The following is a 19,913-nucleotide window of genomic DNA, read 5'->3' as shown; positions in this document are numbered from 1 at the left end:
TATACATGCCGGCCTGAACTGTGCACGTGAGTCTTTTTTATTGATACATGCAGACGCGGTGCTGAAAGAGTTAATCAGCCGTGGAGGACAGCGCTGAGCTGCCATGGATCCACTTTCAGGGAGATGCGGCGCCTCCTCACAGAGCTGACTGGGAAACACAGGTAGTCTGTCCGAATGGGCTCTGGGCATACTTGTTGATCTTCGAGGCGAAGCATTGGCGCGATATGCAGAGCAGGAAACCAGCGGGGAGGCAGTGAATCGTGCCGAGGATCTCTCTGCCATGTCGGAGGCAGAGGAGGGGGAAATGGATTGGGTTAGACCATGGCAATAGTAAACCAATAACGTCGCCTCCTTTTTTTTTAAAAAATGCTACTGCTTCATCGCCGTTTGTGCCAGCGGATTGATAGTTCACACATCGTATACGTGCTGGTTTGATTCCGAGCAGGATGACAACAACTCACTACGGTATTTTTTTTAAAGCTTATTTGACTTTGAATCATATGCAACCCATCAAATGTAATATATTACCAGTGGCAATAGGGGATATTCTGCATTGAAACTGCACCAATATGGAGCAGGCAGCCTTTGACTAAAAGGAAAATGCTTAACGATGGGGCATTTTTATTCACAACATTGCAATTGTAGATGATTAAAAATCACTTATTAGCGTATTCTCAGTCACAATTTAGATGCGCACAACAGTACAGTCTAAAAACAGGGGTGACTATTGTTGTGTAGGCTTAATGCTAAATTATTGTATCGAGACATTGACTTCAGGAGAAAACAGGAGGGTGGAGGCTTCTTCAAATTAACATGTATTTTTATTGCTTCCCCGCAGTGCATGTGAAAAAAACCGGCATGTCAATGTCTCCATCCTCCATTATACACCCCGTGGTCATGTTTTTGTTTTATCTTATTTATGCGCTTTGTAATGTATGTTGACATAATGATCGGCCCTAATTGTGTTTGCGAAGTGTTAGAAACTTTGTGTGTCATGTATCAATGATCACATCTGCAGGCCCCGAGGTGTCGTTGGGTTCCCTTGCTCTCATCACACGGACATAAACAAAACAGCTTGTAAAAATGCGCGGCTCGTGCCATGTCTAAAGTCAGAGATGGAGGACAAAACGTTGGACATCTTTGGTCAGGTGATGATGAAGGCTATATATGTTCTCCTCAGTGTCAGCCTGCCTTCCCCGAGGGAGCTCGCCGTGATGTAGCGAGCGAACAGCGCTTCCTGGTGCTTCAGCACCATCGGAGTGGACAGCGCTCACTTTGTACACTGTGGTGTTCTGCGTCCCCACCCACAGGGCTGCATGGGCGTCACATGAGCGGTGATCAACCAACTACTATACATTTTGTATTAATGATAATAATAGTATGTCTCCGAATCATTGCAAGTCATTGCAAGTTCGTTCTAAAGTTATCGAGGGAAGTATTTTGTCTTTGCCTCAAATATATATGTGTGAATCTGCACACTGTTGGGAGTGGTGGGAGTCATCTCAAGAACCCACGTAGTATGTTTATTCTTGATTCAGGACATGCATCTGATGGTATATTTATTCTTTACTTAAGATTTAAACTCTGATGAACTTTAAGAAAAATAAATAAAGATAGGATAATAATTGACTGATAATATTCCCTCGGTCCTTTTAAAACAGTATTTTTTTCCCATTGTCTTTAAATCCTTATTAGTTTGAAGTGGTTTTCTGGTGGGAAATTACGTTCAATTAAAAATGTTTCTCTAACTATTTTTCTAATGGCAGATCAATACTAAGCACATATAATGTTAACAGTTTCGTATTACCACAACTTATTGTAAGTTGGTTTAGAGTATGGAAGTTAGCCTTCTACAACGGCCCAAATGTCAATGATGCGCATAAAAATGGCTCCGCTCCTACCATCCTGCTGTATTGAATGGGACTGTCCGATCTACTCATACTGTATTTCTAAGAGAGCACTATAGTTCTTAAAATAATCAATATTAAAATATCATAAAATCATGATAGTACAGTTAATTTGTCCTTTATTTCACATGTTTAATATTTTCTTTAATTCTCAAGAACTCCCATCTAAGTTTACATTTATGTTATTAAAAATAATTCAAGCAAGATAATACTACCAGGCCTAAATATTTGATCACCATGTGATATGATTGGGTGTGCGCCTTGAAATGTGGGGCTAATCCTAGAATACTAATGATCTCTTCATGTTTGTTTTTTAATCCTCTAGATACAATTATGAAAGAAAACAGGACCAACTGTAGTCCATAGCCCTGGATGTTTGCCTGATCCCTTATTTTGAAGTCATCATGGAGAAATCCTTGGCAGAGTTGAATAAAGCCGGCTCCCACTCAACATCATCGCTGCCACCTGAACCGGTGGACATCATTCGCAGCAAGTCATGTTTCCGCAGAGTCCGGCTGAATGTTGGGGGTCTCCCGCATGAGGTTTTGTGGCGAACATTAGATAGGCTACCACGAACACGTTTGGGAAAGCTAAGAGATTGCAACACCCATGACTCTCTGATGGAAGTGTGTGATGACTACAGCCTCGAGGAGAATGAGTACTTTTTTGATCGACATCCAGGGGCGTTCACGTCCATTCTGAACTTCTACCGCACGGGTAAGCTCCACATGATGGAAGAAATGTGTGCCCTGTCGTTCAGTCAAGAACTCGACTACTGGGGCATCGACGAGATCTACCTGGAGTCGTGTTGCCAGGCGAGGTACCACCAGAAGAAGGAGCAAATGAATGAGGAGCTCAAACGAGAGGCCGACAATATGAAGGACAGAGAGGGAGACGAATTTGACAACACTTGCTGTGCCGAAAAACGAAAGAAGCTTTGGGACCTCCTCGAAAAGCCGAGCTCATCTGTTGCAGCAAAGGTAACCGTCTTTGGTGGATGGGTGTAAAATATGAGGTGGGGATTGCTTGGAGCAATCTTCCACAAATATAATAATTTGTACAGGCACACACAAACAAAGAAACATGCACCGTGCCACACTAATGACATTCCCGTTGTTCGTAGTGCAACTAAACAAACGTCAGCATGCAAACACGCAAAACTAAAATGATGAACATGATAAACATTATACATGCTCACATCAGCATGTTAGCACTGCCATTGTGAGCATGCTAGCATGCAGACATTAGCAATTAGCTCAAGGCAAGGACGCGTCTTGGTGGGATCGGCATCTCAGGGTGTTTGAATTGCACTAACATGGGATGCTGTAGTTTTTAAACCACTGCATCTGTATCAAAAGGCAGACCATACAAACTAAACAGGAAAAACAAAAGTTTTACACATACGAGAATTGTGCAATTTTCAGCTTTACTAGACATTCAGAGTTGCACAAAATGAGTCAATTAGGACATCTCTGTGAGTTGTGCTTTGGTGTTTACTCATGTTTTGATTGTTCCAAGGTTGGAACACAAACTAAAGAGTAGAAATTATGGAAACAGACAGCCAGCGGATGTGCTTTATCAGTGTGGATGTGTGCACTATTATCTGCCATTAGTGTTGTTCAAGAATTAGGAAAAAAACATGTATTAGTCTCAGTGAAAGCCGCTCAGACATTCAGACAGATAGCACAACCATCCAGACATGCACACATGCATGCTTAAGCTTTGTCTCACTGTGTGGACATGGTCATACATCCAGTCAATCATTCAAATATCACTTAAATGCCTTTGCTTACAACATGTAATACATACAAGTAAATGATTTTGTTTGTCTTCTGTAAGTTGTTGGTTTGTGGAAACTCCATCATCCTGAGCCAATTTAATTTGAGATATACTGCTGGAGACGAGGATAGGGAATTAGATCCTATTTATTTATCTTATTTATTAAAAATGATTTGGAATTGTTCGAATTATTTGCATTAAGCAAGGCTTGGAAGGAGCATTTCCTGGATTTGACATGGAGTTATTGTGAATATTTCAATATACAACTACTGAAAAGATACATGTTATCAACCTAGAAAAGGTTAGTTTGTAACTGTTTAATTCATCTCATAATTATTTCAGTTAAACTTGTAAAGTTGTCAGACCATAGCAATTATTTTCAGTATAATTTTGGATCTCTGCATTTGTTTGCAACATCTCTGTTGAATGTCATCAGTAGGTGTCAAGGTTATCATCCTTCTGCACAATATTTTTGTATCCTAAAGGTATGCCGTAGCGTGCTGACTTCTATCAGGTGTGCTCACCTTTAGTCTTTGCCAAAAGACAGAGTTGGCCCGCAGCCAAAACCTGGGAGGCCACAGCAGTGTTAAACACGAGCAGCCTTTGATCACACTCTTCTATATTGGCTCGGTGGGATCAAAGAGGATGCCGTCTCTTTTCCATGCGATGTTTAAAGGGAGCGGGGGGCCTTGTTTGGAAAATGTGTACCAATTTAAACTATTAGCAGTGTGTGCTGGCTGATGCTTTGCGGTGAGGATTTGTTGAGAACTGTCAGCGCCAGCCCACAAAGAGACAGAGAGAGAAGGATGAGTGCTGCAAGTCTGTCAGGGAAACGTCTTCTTCATAGGAATTAAAGAGGTGTAAAATCAATGTTTATCGTGTTCGAGCTAAAGGAAGTGCAGCAGCCTAGAAAAAGGAGATGATCACTCTGAGTCGGCCATACACTGCTGTCTCCATTATAGCACCATGATATCTGCAATTTATCAAAACATCCTACTGGAGAACAGTTTTGAAGTGCTTTTACAAAGATGCGTGATCTTCCTGTTGAATAATGACACAGCAAAGTGCGTGTGCATATTGTTTCCTGGTAATCTATAGGTCTCAATAACAACCAATTGATGAGTGGGTGCAGTGCTTGCTTGCCATTTAAAACAAATTTCATCATCTCTTCTCTTGGCATAATTATGAGCCTATAGCGGAAGATGGTGTGCAACCTTGACACAGCAAGAGCCAGAGTTGACTAATTCCTAATTAGCTTTAAAGGGCACTGTGCAACCACAGACCAAACTACTAAAAGCATTGATAGGGGTGGATGTAATGTCTTAGTCTTTTTTTACAGTCTGGAGCACACTGTGGGCTTGTCAAGCGGTCCAGCGCTGACCACAAATTGTTCCAATGTTCATCAGCTGTGTGCTCCTACCTTGGGTCATCGATGGAAATGTATGTCTTACAGCTGATAAACAGATGGTGTATTGTAGTGAAACCCAAAACAAATGGTTACCGAGCAACAAAAGTATAATTTTATCACTGAAGGAGTGGGTACTGAACATAAGAGCAAGTCTATTTGTGTTTCTGTGTGTGTCCTCTGCTTCGTTTCCATAATGTCTGCACAGAGCAACACAAGGAAGCGCGTAGTAACTGAATTATTTGTTAAGATGTGCAGAGAAAAATCCTGTGTTCTTTCTGCCCCGTCATCCTTCCTGTCTCTCTTTTTTACCTCACTGGCTCATATCTCTGCTTCCTTCCTCCCCTCTTCAGGCTCCTCCACTATACCTCCGACTAAATGTCAGGGAAATGTCACGTTAATTATTCTCCAGGAGACTCCGGGCCCAATTTGAAGCTTCCTTCTCTGTTTACATTCTTTGTAAGCCACAGCATTGTCTGTCTCTCGCTCAAATCAGATTTGAGTCATGATAAAACAAGATTGTGTCTGTCTGCTGGAAAAGCAGCGCAATTGGCGCGAAGAAAAGCCCTTTTCCCCCTGTAGTGGCATTTATGTAATGTCATGTGTAATTTGCTTGATCTCTTGTCGTTATTAATATTAAATAATACCAGAACTATTGGACGTCACCAGATGCTGAGAATATCACTTAACAACCAAATAATTGTTGTTGTACTGTCACTTCAAACAACAAAGCATTAACATTGTTAACTAAAGTAGTGATGAGACTACATGTATGTATTAATTATTAGCTGACCATAGTAGAAGATTTACACAAGTTTTTTTTAAGAGTTAAAATTGGAATTTGGAAATCGTTTAAAATATTTCCCTCTCCCAGTTCATGCATTTTTTAGATATTTTAAATAATTAAATGTGATATATTTTAGCAATCTTTTAAAAAAAAAAAAAAGATTTTCTAATCCAGTAACAACATCGGTTTGATTTGAACCAATTTACAGAAGAAACCAAACATAAAAGTTTTTGTTATTTTGTCCTCCGTAAATCCAAACATTGTCGTTAACAGTTCCTGTTCTGTCCGTGGGTATCGTGCATCTGACGGCAGGCAACACATTCCAGTTATGCTTGCATGTCACATTAAAGATGACATATACATGAGGTTCGGCCACATTCCTACTCATTAATCAAGACAGAATCCAAGACACAAAGCACCCAGACTAGAATCAATCACTATTCCTTACAGCTGGAAAGTCTCAGTCAGTCAAATGGATGAGGATCTACTGTACAATATAATAAATTATATAAAAGAATCACTAAGAATGCTGTGTCCCAATTCAGGGACATCTTGAGCCTGAAAGGAATCAACACATATTCAACCCAAACCATGAAGTTGTTTTGGTGCCCAACCCCAACCGATCTGAGACCGGTTTGAGGGCTTCTTGTGTGGACCCGAGGCAGACAGACCTACCTACGACCAACAATTCCTGTTATGCAGAAATCCAATAAATCATTTTGCACAGGTCTGAGAGGCAGTCAGGCAATCCTCATTAACTTTTTTTTAGTGTCTGGAAAGTCAGGCGGCGTCATTTGGAGAAGAGGCACAGTTTCAACCTGGCTCTCACAGCATTGTGATGATCCAGCCCTGTATTGTTTTAAAAGTCATGTTTTACAACCAATGCACTGAGATAACATTTTCAATGCCACTAATGACTGTCTTTTGTCAGATAGTCTTAATTTATTTCTTTTGATAGATTTATCTCAATGCTTTCTCACATCACCTGGAAACTTGAGTCAGTCTTAAAGGTACAGTTTTCACCCTGTTGCGTTCCCTTCATACCTCTATAACATAAATGTCTCTGTTGTCCGAGCAGACTCCTGTTCTGCTTTCTTGGCACGCTGTTGTTTTATTATTTACATACTTTCCTTCTGTTGGTTGATACAATAATACAGTTATTTGTGTAATCCAATAAGTCCAGCCATCAAGCTAAAATTTCTAGTGTGTCTTTATGACATCAATTGTCTTAAAAAACTTGACGATGTTAAGCCGGTCATTTTAACATATTCTCAAACAAATGCGTCAGAAAAAAACGCTTAATCAGTGCTTCTGAGCTTCAAACTATGATGCATTATGTAACTATGCCAGTTGTGTAGGTCAACATGCAGTGAGTGAAGTTCCTACATGTACATTTTACTTTATGTTTCCCAGAGTGCTGCTGGAAGCCCGGTTGTAATGCTGGGCTCTCTGGCAGGAAGCTGCAGAGTGAACATGCAATACTGAAGTCACACATTTGAGCTTGATAGGGGATTTGCAGGAAAATAACATATCAGACATTTGCAGGTTCTTTGTCAATGTTGACAGTGTTTGTGTGGTGTTGAGATGTAAGCTAAGATCATGTAGACTTTCATGATGTGTAGATTTAGTCCGCATTGCTTTTGAGGCAATGTCCGCCTGTCACGGAAGAGCAAAAGGAATATGTGTAAGAAACTAGCGAGATTATATCAGATTTTAAAAAATCATCCAGCCGAAAGTGCTCAGTGTTGCCAACGCTTTTCCAGTGATAATAGGTGGCAACACTAGATCAAGAAGTTGCTAAATCAGACAAGAAAGTTACTAAGTCTGCAACACGGTGCCTTCATGTCTGCCTCCAAAAAGTGTTGGTAGGAAGATTACCAACACTTCCTTTAATATGATATCAATATTTATTTTTGTGGAATATCTGAAAATGTTCTACATGATAATGTTCTACATGATATATATCATCTTTCTGTAATGTCCGGGTTCCGTTCTGTTATGTCTGGGTTCCAGAATGTCCGGGTTCAGTTCCGGAATTACAACAGACTCTCCAACGACAACAAACAAACAATGCAACAAAGCAAAGTCACTACTCAGATATATAATCATCCAACATACCCTTTGTTGACGAGAATGTATTAACTCTATTTGAAATGAGTGGACTAAAGGAGCCTGCACTCCAGTGTTTCTTCTTCTGAGAAAAAACATTTTCCACATCAAATTTCACTCGTATTGCGTCACAAACAAATAAACAAACAAGGGAACAGAGATGGGATTATCCTTTGATGTGTTAGGCGTACATCAGTGCAGACCCAATAATTGAGAGGCCAAGCCACAGATTGTCAAGATTATGATCATCAGTCATGTTATTTCTTTGATTGATATTAATTTATAGAATAAGTTATTGTTGGATGGATGTTTTGGAAATAGTTTGGAATTATTTGGCATCTGTTTTAACATTGGGCTGCATATTTCAACACTCATTCACTGTTAATGTGCAGAGGACTGATGTGCAGTTGTGCTTGGGAGTATTTTACAAGTCATGTCATGCATTTTGTATTGGATAGTTCAGGATTTGTAGCGGCATCTCAGCTTTTCTGGCTTCCATTAGAGACAGTTTTGCTATGTTTTTGCTGCAGAATAGGTTTAGTAAGGACAGTGTGTTCATTTTGCTCTATTTACGATTGCAGAATTAAGTTCAGTGGACATTTTCTGTCTTTATGGTGACTAAAATTCATAAATGTGCAATAAGTTACATAACTGTGGTCATCAGAGCAACAATCCTGAAGTTCATGCAAAGTGATTGCAGACATCTGCTGAAAAGAAGGAATTAACAAAAATGTAATGCTTTTGCCATGGATGAACAAAATGTATCGTATTTCCGGAGGAATGGCTTTGAGATTGTGTAGTGGATGACAAGGAAGTGACAATGGTCAAGAATAGCGCACTGCCCCTGCAAAGCGGGACGGCTCTTTTGTTCGTTTAATTTAGAGTTGAGCTGTTACGTGAGCACTGAGTGAAAGACACTAAGACTTCCTTGTCCCCAGGAGAATGGAAGCTGAGGAGCAGAGACTGTGAAGGAAATAACACAGCAGTAGATCAGGAGATCTGGCAAGTTGTAGACTGGTAATGGAAGATAACATTAATGTGAGACAAGGAGGCTGAGTCAGTTAATATTGTGTTTCTAAGTTTGAGAGCAGGAACAAAAGTTTAGCATCGAAGACCCATCATTTCTAAATTAATTCTCATCTGAGTTGTCTCAATAGACACAGGTTTTGCAACAAAGCCAAACAGATGCTCCCCTTTTCACTGGAAAAATATAATCAGAAATAAATGAAGCATTTTGAAAAAGGCTGAAGAAATTGGAGCATGGACAAAAATGGTTTATATAACACCTTAAAATATTACCTTACTACTACTACTACTACTACTACTACTACTACTACTACTACTACTAATACCATTATGTCTTTGCTCAATTTTCTGCACAGCAAAATGCGTCATAATAAATAACAACAGTGAATCACCTGTGTCTCCTCAATGTGAAGCCATATACTTTATGAATCCTCTATGAAAACGGGAGACTGAGCTCGGCAGGGTTGATGTTGGTGTTTAGTAGTCGTATTTGTACTAGTATTCGTAGCAGTATTTCTAATAGTAGTAGTATTCCTAGTATTCCTAGTAGTAGTAGTAGTAGTAGTAGTAGTAGTAGTAGTAGCAGTTGTATATTTTAAATTTTAGTCAGTCAGTTAGTCAGTCGTAGACTTACAAGTACGAGCTTAAGTCAGTAAGGCATCTCAGACATGCCTCGCATCTGAGGTGGGAACCGGAAGTGCCGCTATGTAATTAGTGGCAACTGCTCTCAGATGCCGGGGCATCTCGAGGTGGGAACCAGACATGTCGTGACATGCAACTGGACATGCCTCTATGAGGTGCCAGTGCCACGATTTGAGCGTGCCCTCTCTCACCAGCAGCCCGAGGTGCAGCAGCAGCAACAGCGCTGTAGTTTGTTTATGAGTAAATACGACTGCAAATGTATAAATCAGTCAATTCTGATATTCTAGCGTCTAAATTTGAGATGGTAGCTACACTGACCAATAACAGCTCATGTTAATGGTCACGCAGGCCCTGTGATCAATCACACGTCTAGGGTCTCACAAAGGCTCTTCCATGTTTTTTTACCAGGCTAATTTTACATAGAGGAAGACAGGTGAAGTGTGATTGGATAAAAAATGCTTTTAACCAGGTCCCAAGAAGCCTGAAGAGGCCTGAAGGAGCAGAGGAACAGATGAAGGCTCAGCTGTGCAATGACAAAATAAACAAACATGCAAAAAATATTACAATACACGTAGTGTATTTGTGAAAAACAAGTACATTATAAAATAGTTATAACTTGTAATTATTAAAAATATAAAATAATACTAAATAAATACATTTCTTTTGAATTTAAAATAGTTATTACTTTGTGATTCTGTTTAGGCCTTCAGAGAAGGCTTAGAAGGCCCTGACGGCCCGCCACTGCTACAATGTGAAAATCATCTACTCAGTCAGGTTAATCATGGGGGCTCAGTTGGTGAAGAGGCACACTGCTGATGGCTGCGTATATGATCCAACTGTTTCCATTGCACTTGAAGTAGAAAATAACCACTTCATCCAAACAGTATATATGTCCTCTGAGTGGATGTTTGGTGTCCTCTGAGGTTTATATCATAACCTTTTATGTCTGGCCTATGCAATTTATTGGACATATAGTACCAGCTATATGTGAATTCTTCCTTTTTTCACCATTTCTTCCACACACAACACAGCAGATTGGCCTGAGGCAGACATGCAGCCACATAACCATCACTGTGATATGCAACCCCCTGCACGCTATATCCAATACCCAGCTACTTATGCGGGCACAAAAGAACAGGGTCCATAAATCATTACTCTCTGGTCCAGAGGCTGCTCCACTTGTAGCTTTGCTCACTGGAGGGTTTCACTCCGCTGTGCAGGTTGTGTGGTGAGGTGCAGAAACGACTTTGAGGGAAGTGTGAAGGGCAGAGGCAGAAATAGAATCCACTAAAGTGAAGGAGAAACCTTCATCAAGCCCACGGGTGATTCTGTGAGAGAGGAGAGAGCCCTTGAGCACTGGTGTGAGACGCCTTTCACCTTGATGAGCACATTTACCTGGCCTGGCACTACTACTACAACAGCAGACACACACTCTCAAACACACCACTTACACATACGCATCATGACACAATTTATTTTTCCCAATCTTCTTCAACATTCAAATTGACTGCTTCCGAAGCCCCTCACCCAAACAGTGCTTGTCCAATCACAGCTTAGTCTGTCAAGTTTGAACGTTCTTCACATGTCAAAGCATCAACGCAGTCACTTCACCAACCGCAGCCAAACTCCTGATCCAAGATATCAACCAATGAGTCTTCATCTCGATACTAAAGGTATTTTGATCTGATGGCAGCTGTGTATGTTGTTTTTCTGTGAACAGACAAAGTTTGATATTTTCGTAACTTTTGTAATGTTAAAAGTGAAACATACTAATACAATAACATATCCTTTGTTTTACTTCGCCAAGTATATAAGTTAGGCAGCTAAACGCTATTGAGTTAGAACTAAATAACACTTTAGTCAAACTTTTTTTCTTACTTCGCTGTTTCTATATTTTTGTGACTTCAACAATGTTCATCTCCTCGTGAGGATGATGACTTTTTGCCTCAGACATGCAGAGGCCATGCACATGCCGCATTTTTTGCGCCCCTTAATCGATTGTTGTCTATGTAGACGGAGGCGTGACGTCTGCACCCCGAGATGAAAATATGTAAACTTTTGGAACGCTGCCAGTGAGTGTGTGCAGATCTGGTTGCTAAGTAGCTTAGCAACAGGCGCAACCGGAGGGCAACCTCTCAAACACCTTGGACAAAAAGAGGAAAGAGGCACGGCTGGTGTCAGCCACACATTTCAACACGCATGCAATGAATAATATATACGTATATGTATATATGTATATAGATAGATAGATAGATAGATAGATAGATAGATAGATAGATAGATAGATAGATAGATAGATATGTATTCAAATATATATAGATAGATAGATAGATAGATAGATAGATAGATAGATATGTATTCAAATATAGATAGATAGATAGATAGATAGATAGATAGATAGATAGATAGATAGATAGATATGTATTCAAATATATATAGATAGATAGATAGATAGATAGATAGATAGATAGATAGATAGATAGATAGATAGATAGATAGATAGATAGATAGATAGATAGATAGATAGATAGATATGTATTCCTATATATATATATATATTTATATATATAGGAATACTTTCTGTCATATTCAATAAATGTGCTGTAACTTTGTTACGTAATTCACTCTGCACACATGACATTAAAGAACATCTATTGCTTCTGTCCGTCCTTGGGGAGGAATCCTCCTCTGTTGCTCTCCTAAAGGCTTCTTCCTTTTGTGAAAGTGTTTTTCTATTTTTTGAGGGTGGTTTCTATGATCCGATGTGAGGTCCTGGGTCAGGGGTGGCGTATGTGTACAGATTGGAGAGCCATCTGGGTCAAATTTGTAATTTGTGATTTTGGGCTCTACAAAATACACTGAATTGAATTAAAGGTGAATGGCCCCTGTCATGTACAGTTGTAGCCAGTGCATTTTTAGATTGCACTTCTTCTTGTAAAACGAGTCACCTTAAAAACTGAGATATCATTTACAACCACAGAGCTAACGTAAGCTTGACTGCCCAATGGCCAGCTGATCAAATCCTTTTCCTCAAAAGCAAACTGCTTTTGTCTAACTATGTCTGAAATCATAGATATGGGTAATCACTTTTGATAAAATTACAGAAGAATTATGATAAGTTATTCAGTCACTGTTTTCATTGTAAACTTAGTGTGAGAACAGAGAGGAAAGCAGGACAGTCATGGATGCAGTAACTGAGAGGGGTGGGCTGTTGTGATTGGTTAATTACGTATATGTATGAACATTAGCATAAAATCATGCTGCTAGAAAAAATGTTCACGATCAATACAATGGAAGTACAAAAATGCTATGCTTGTAGCCAAGTGTTTGCTCTCAAAGGGATTAACAGTACAGATACTGAGCGACCACAGAGCTGCATGGACTCAGCACATTGTTACTCCCTCGGTACAAATATCTGCAGTAAGCATGTGTTGGACTTCAGGATTAAGAGTAATTTAGCTGTGTATTGCTCTGTGAATACAATATGCTAAATTCACATCTTCCAGTCCAAGTTGTTTTCGTTCTTTCCGTTTCTCTCTCATGTCTCAATGCCGTCACTAAAATGTTTAAAAGTTCCCTGTCACTATCACCATGGCAACTGTCATTTCTGTGATGCTGAGAATTGCAGCTGCCTCCTATTCAGGCTTCAGTGTTGATTGACTGTGTGTGTGTGTGTGTGTGTGTGTGTGCGTGTGTGTGTGTGTGTGTGTGTGTGTGTGTGTCTTTTTCTGTCTGCGTCTCTCTTTGCGTTTCAAATCAATGCTTCTCTCGTGTTTACATTTTCCTTTTGTGCTGCTGTTGACGGAGCATACTGTGGCGTGCTCTGGTTTCTGTAATAAATAAACTATCATAGACTGCAAAACGGTGTGAACTGCGTCATACATGAATTAATAGACAATTGCCCACATCCCTGAATGATATAAAACACCTGCTTATATAACTGGGATTTTTATTTACTGTACCATACACAAGATCCTTGGGATTTTTTTTTGTTAGGGTGTGACTGTTCACCATTGCTAAGACTGAGTTATGTTACGAGGTGTGGAGACCGTGGGGATAGGATTAGATTTATGTACATTTAATGGACAGCAGCAGCAGGTTAGGCTTTTCCACACATTTTCTTACCTATAACTATAATATTTCATAACACAACACTGACCAAGCTGTCTTTCATCTCTTTCCAATAAATGCTTCATACTTCAAGGTACAGTTCCTGATGAAGACAGCTTCCTTTGGTGTGCCAGACCAAACCCTATACTGTTTCTATTTATACAGCCACCATGGACCAGTCAGAGTTTAAATATAGATGCTGAGTCTGGATTCTCTTCTTCATCTGAAATGTATGAATAATTGAGAGGGAAAGGAGATGAGGTGGGATTCATTCAGGAGATGGATGGTCCAGGCATAGATTTCATACCTACATTAGCAGTTTACTGAATGGGGTTGTGGTGCATGCAAGCACTGCATGAGTTAGGGAAAAGTTTTGGCGAAGGCCCCAAAAAGGGCTTTCTTTTTCTATGACTCAAAGTAAGTATAGTCTTGCAAAAAAAAAAGAGTTTACAGTATAAAGAAGCTTGCAGGTATTATTGAATGCCAAGGATAATTTGAATACCACCTATACATCCAATCAAATGAACATTAGATCATTAAGTGATATCGCTAACAGCAGACCCATGAAATAAAGACCCAGGAACCCGGAGTGGAGTTTAGGGTGTTTAGTGAGAACCTTTCTTGATTTTGTAAAAAGACTTGGACCTTGAAAGGACCTTGCTACCAAACAGCAAGTGTGAAAACTACAGCATGTCATCTCAGTAGAATCAGAAACAAAGGAACTAACTATGGTAAGAAAGGAGGGATAAGTATGAAGATGCAATTACATTCTAATCCACTTGGTGCAAATGTGGAGCAGAAAATTAAATATCCTTAATTACTTTATCACACTAATGTGATCTTCATACTTTCTTTTGCGATATACGTGCAGATTAGTTCAGCAAATACTTCTTAAATATCACACTTACAGTAATCAAACCTTCGGCAGCTGCCGATCAATAAGATGCATACAAGAGGATTAGAAATGCGGTCGCCTTAACATGGCACCAGCAAGATCATGATCATACAGGAGGTCACTAGTTTAAATCTGCAGGACCCGTACATTTTTTATAAAAAGCTAAACTGGCAGTACGCACCTTGAAGAACCACGAGAAACAAGTCATGCATTGTTTTTGCAGGATGTGGGAGGTTCAGATTAATGAGGCTCTACTTTTTGAAGTTACAAGCAGAAGTGATGGAGGGTGGGGAGACTACAGCTGAGCCACTGCAAGCGTGTGTGTGCGTTTCAAGCTATCATGCTGGGGGGGAAATGTGGAAGACACAGTCTCCTCCCGTCGCCATGGAAACCCCATCTCGTTCACAGGCAGCGAGGCAGAGCCCTCCACATTCAGAACCAGAGGTGTGAATTATTGCACGTTATTTAACGCTCACGCTATCGACCGCCGACAATAACGTCTCGATGAAGATCAATACCACGGTTCTGTGGTGCCTGTTAATCAAATCTAATTATATAACAGCTGGAGTGCGGCATACAATTTGAACATCTGCTCCTGAAGATGGAGATTGGCAATTGAGTACTCTTTCAGAAAACAACGTTAAAGAAGCAAGGGAAGAAGGCAGCGCATCACAAGCTCGAGAGAGAACAGCCACGTGCAGATGGTTCAAAGCTGGGTGAGCTTTGAATAAGAAACAAATCAGGGAGAGAGGGAAGGAGAGAGGGAAGGAGAGAGGGGAGGGAGAGAAGGAGACTCTGTCAGACTTGCTTTTCACAAGCAGGTCTACTTAGCCACCTCCTGTCGTGCTTCGAGGGGGTTGTCATGGTGACAGTGGCTGGCAGTCGAGGCGGGGAGAGCGTGGCATGGTCTCCCTGTGGCCTCGGATGTGGCTCAAGGGATGATGGGGAAGCAAGTCAGCTAGTCAGAGGGTCTTAGGGATCCAGCAGGACCGGGATGTACTCACCTAAAGAAATAAATGTACCCTTTTCAGTCCAGTTGAGTGGAAGTTTAAGAGTGTGTCCTGTCCTTTTTAGGTCAATCTGATGTGTTTCCCTTGGGTGAGTGCGTGCAGCGTTAACACACAATGGTCTTGGGATTCACAGGAACAGGAGTTTCCACAACTCCTGTTGCTGCTAATGAGAAAGGTGCCCGTTGGAGCACTGGGAGTTCCTGGACTCGGGAGGGAACCGCCAAACTTAATACAACATGAGAACACTAAACAGAGCTGCACCAAACCAGAGGTGGCTGACCCAAATGAAACAAGTAAATCAAACTTAAGCCGACAAACCAACCATCAATGGTGCCGAGACGTTTTAAAGCAGAATTAGCAGTCTTCTTCTTAAAAACGAAACGTTGAACTCAGGAAGCAATAAATTGCACTTTGCTCAATTTCAGGCACTTGGGACATTTGTGCTGGTCACACCAGACCAGTAGTTTATGGTGGTAAAGCAAACTTTAAATAGATATTTTTGTATTTTCACTAATGCTCTACTATGTTCCTGCATTAAGCATTTCCCGTAATCCCATTTGCCATAGAGGCTGCCCACAAAAAAATTAGCATACTGCAATTTTTTACGGGCAACACTGCAGTTGCCTTTAGCTTTACAGAGGATTTCAGCATCTTTCAACTGGTTTTACAACACACAACTTAACTGTTTAGTTCACGCTCACCAGCCACAGAAAACAGATGTTTCCATCTAAAACAGACTTACTGAACGCGACCAATCGACTTACAGACAAAGTTAGAGACTAGCTGGTGAAAATAGATAGTAAAGAGTCAAAATAATCCCGTTAAGGTTTGTGAAGACCGGTGTAGAGCTGGGTAATATAGAGAAACTCAAAGATCACAATAGTTTTCATCAAATACCTCAGTATCAATATTACGACGATAGGGTTGAATATTGATGCGTTTACAAAATACTTACAGAATTTGTCAAATCATTACCAAAAAAAAAAAGCTTATGCCTTATTACAATATCTAAATCTCAGACAATCCTAGACGATACGTTGTCCGGCCCTTATTCAGAATAACAAATACAATATCATATCTTTTATTCTATATCCGATGCCTGAGTGACCACTTTTGTAATTTTCCTCACATTCACAGCAGTTTAATGGTTAATATCTGACTGATAATTCTGCTAATTTTTCAAAGTCTGTATAAAAAGTGCTAAGGTTGAAGGTTCCCTCCTGTTTGGACGAGTGCTGTGGAGATGAATGGACCCAACCCTGACAAAACCCAATGTAGCACAAAGGAAATTAATCACAGCTGCTGGGACACAGCCAACATAAAACCAGGCCACCGTATTTGAGCGAGAGCTGAAGAGAGAGAGAGAGAGAGAGAGAGAGAGAGAGAGAGAGAGAGAGAGAGAGCAAACAGCAAGTACAACAACATTATACAGACTAATTGTAAATTAATAAATTTTTCTTCTCTCTGAGCCCCAAGTGAGCTGAGTGTGTTGTGTGTGTGTGTGTGTGTGTGTGTGTGTGTGTGTGTGTGTGTGCGTGTGTGCAGTATGTGAGCCAATATTCCCTGTGCAATTATTTTCTTTTCTGAAGGTTTATTTCCAGCCCCATATATGAAAAATATTCTCTCCCATATGTAACTTGGAGGAGAAGATCACAGGTTACGTATGTGTCTGGGTGGTTTTTGAGGGCGTCCTTCACACCCATTGCGTCCCAGATATCTTTTCAAAAAGCCGAACGAGGGCTGCCTTCACCTCGTCCTATAGAAGATGGGGATGTGTCACGAGACAAAAACCAGTATGAACTGGTTTTGGTTAGAGTCACAGTCACTCTCTCTCTCTCTCTCTCTCTCTCTCTCTCTCTCTCTCTCTCTCTCTCTCTCTCTCTCTCTCTCCTCCCCCCTCCTATCACTTGAACACATGTTGACTTTTCCTCTCCTCTAGATATAAATATCCATCCCTTCATCTTCTCCTCTCTGTAGTAGGCCACCAAGGAGCAGTTACTGGGAGTCACTCTCACTTTTTGTGTCCTTATAATCCAGTTGGAATAATGGAGTATTCATCAAACCTAACGAGGCACACAAAACGTGCATACGTCCACTGAGAGTCTATAAATAGCCTGTAATTGCTTTGATACCATTATCGTCATGTCTGGGGCTCCTTTCAACCATTTCTTAGACTGGTGTTTATTTGCTGTCCGTGTAGACTGATACATCTTTAGCTCAGATTTACAGTGCAATAGTTTGATGAAATTAGCGCCCTGTGACATTAGGATAGAAAGCGGGACGCGGCAATGTGAGTGGCAACAGGGACAAAGGCCAATGGGAAATGAGCAGGGTTTCCTTGTGGAACTTGACCTCATAACCATAATGTTACACCACAGCACCAGTGTGCCTTCATTAGCGACCTTTTTATAGCTGCTCAATCCTATTGCTTCTGTCCTGCTTTTCGCTCGCTATTATGCTGCTTACAATCACCTATGGTGATTCAGGATTTGTTGTCAACATTTCTTTTCTGACTTATTACGCTTCTGTTGCACCTGATACTCAATGACATAACTTTAAAGGACACATGTAGCAAATATACATGCGTTAATGCTCAAAGAAATATACTTGTATCCATCCTTTGTCTGAAATGCTTTATTGTCACTGTTTCAATGGAATTGTGTTGCTATGCAACAGTTCGGGTTCCATGTCTACTTCCTGTCAGCTGATCTCATCAGAAACTTAAGCAGGAAATAAACTGGGAGACATTTCGCTTGTTTACAATTTCTCAGTTTTGAATCCTGACTGCTCTTTTAAAAGCACTTTCCAACTATGGACTGTTTATTTCAGAATCAGAATTAGAACATTTTACTGGTATTTCCAGGTATGTTTCACATAAGAGGAATCGGTCTTGGCCCGTGGTGCATTAGACAAACAACAACTATCAATACAGTGCAAGAAATAGAAACATTTCCAATATAATATAAAATAAAGTGCACAGACGAACATATAAGACTACTGTAAACAAGTGTACTGTATGTGTATGTGAAAGTGTAATAAGTGTATTTAAATATGAGGTATGAAGACATGTGCAGGGGAGTGACCGGTAGGAACTTTAACCATGGATTGAGTATTTTGATACTTTAACAGCATTTATAGAGCGGCTAGAAAATGCTTTATATTTTTTTTTTTTGACATGGAAATCCCTTTTAACATTTTCTTTTTCTTCTGTTTTTTTTGTTTTTGTTTAACAAAGATAGGCCCAACCTAACACAAGCAATATACCCTGTTGTTTACTCGGTACAAATATGTTTCTCTTTAACATCATCATCATTTTCTTTCCCGACAGCGCTGCACCCTCACTCCATTCAGTTCTGTACGTCACTCGACGACTCCACCTTCAGTCTCCGGTCCCAGCAAGTCTCTGAAGTGTTTGAGAGCAGCACGGAGGGGGGAGAAAATAAACAGATAGGGTCATTATTCATGCCTGCCGTGACGCTATGGCAACAGTGTCCTCCGACTCTGATTGGTCGTAGAGATAAGGTTACTTTTACTCCTGGGAGTTGACTCCTCAATTATTAGGTTGTTGTCAAGGCCTGTGCTGTCAATCACTTCCTAACAACCGCTACCAATCGTCACTGCGTTACTATTTCTGCTGCTGCGCTTTAATTTCCTCCGGATGATATATAGTGAAACCCCGCATCATGTGCTCTATGCTGGCCTTCGGCCTTTTTTGTTTACACGTGATCAGTTACTGGATGAGGTTGGGACGAAGCTTCCCTTGTGTAGGGAGGAGGAAAGTGTCAGTTTTTACGCAAATTAAAATCACACTATAATAATTTAAAATAATAACCATAATATTTTGCTCAATTCAAACACTAAAATTAAAAAGAAATAAACAACCATAACAAAGATGAATAGACAGACAATACAAGAAAAAAATTGGAAAAAAATAAAATAATAATGTATCTTTATAGATGTTACATGGTGTATCATGAATATTTCGATTGCACTGCATTGTGGTCTAAACTGCACAAATTATTTTTCTCTGATTTATTTCATCCAATAACAGCGTAACCTTATTTGTGTATGCTGAACACAAAACCTGCTCGGGCTACAAACTCCTACTTATTCTCAAGTTGTGCCGTTCGGTCCTGGGTCAGGATTTCTCAGAGTCACTCAGGGTAATATAGCAATGCAGACTATAGTTCATGAAGTAATCCTGTCCTTGGGCCTCCAGAGGAACAGATGCTCACTTCCCACA

General features: G+C 40.3%; 1 protein-coding gene across 2 annotated transcripts in view; it reads left to right on the top strand.

Annotated features, from left to right (window-relative positions):
* Positions 1–100: 100 nt before the first annotated feature.
* Positions 101–19,913, top strand: part of kcnb1 (potassium voltage-gated channel, Shab-related subfamily, member 1) — a 30,669-nt gene continuing 10,856 nt past the window's right edge. Inside the window, exons 1-2 of one of the 2 annotated variants that reach the window (XM_068594169.1) lie at positions 101–161; positions 2,233–2,887. In XM_068594169.1, the coding sequence (XP_068450270.1) occupies positions 2,312–2,887 (576 nt within the window). In that variant the 5' untranslated portion in view covers positions 101–161; positions 2,233–2,311. Of the gene's footprint in view, positions 466–2,232; positions 2,888–19,913 lie in introns of both variants that reach the window. The other variant, XM_068594168.1, reaches the window with a different exon arrangement.

Source organism: Clinocottus analis, unplaced genomic scaffold (assembly GCF_023055335.1).
Source record: "Clinocottus analis isolate CAN_PGR_092001 unplaced genomic scaffold, fCliAna1.0.p SCAF_3, whole genome shotgun sequence".
Taxonomy (NCBI): Eukaryota; Metazoa; Chordata; class Actinopteri; order Perciformes; family Cottidae; genus Clinocottus; species Clinocottus analis.
Note: the sequence above shows the minus strand (reverse complement) of the source record. Positions and strands in the feature narration are given on the sequence as shown.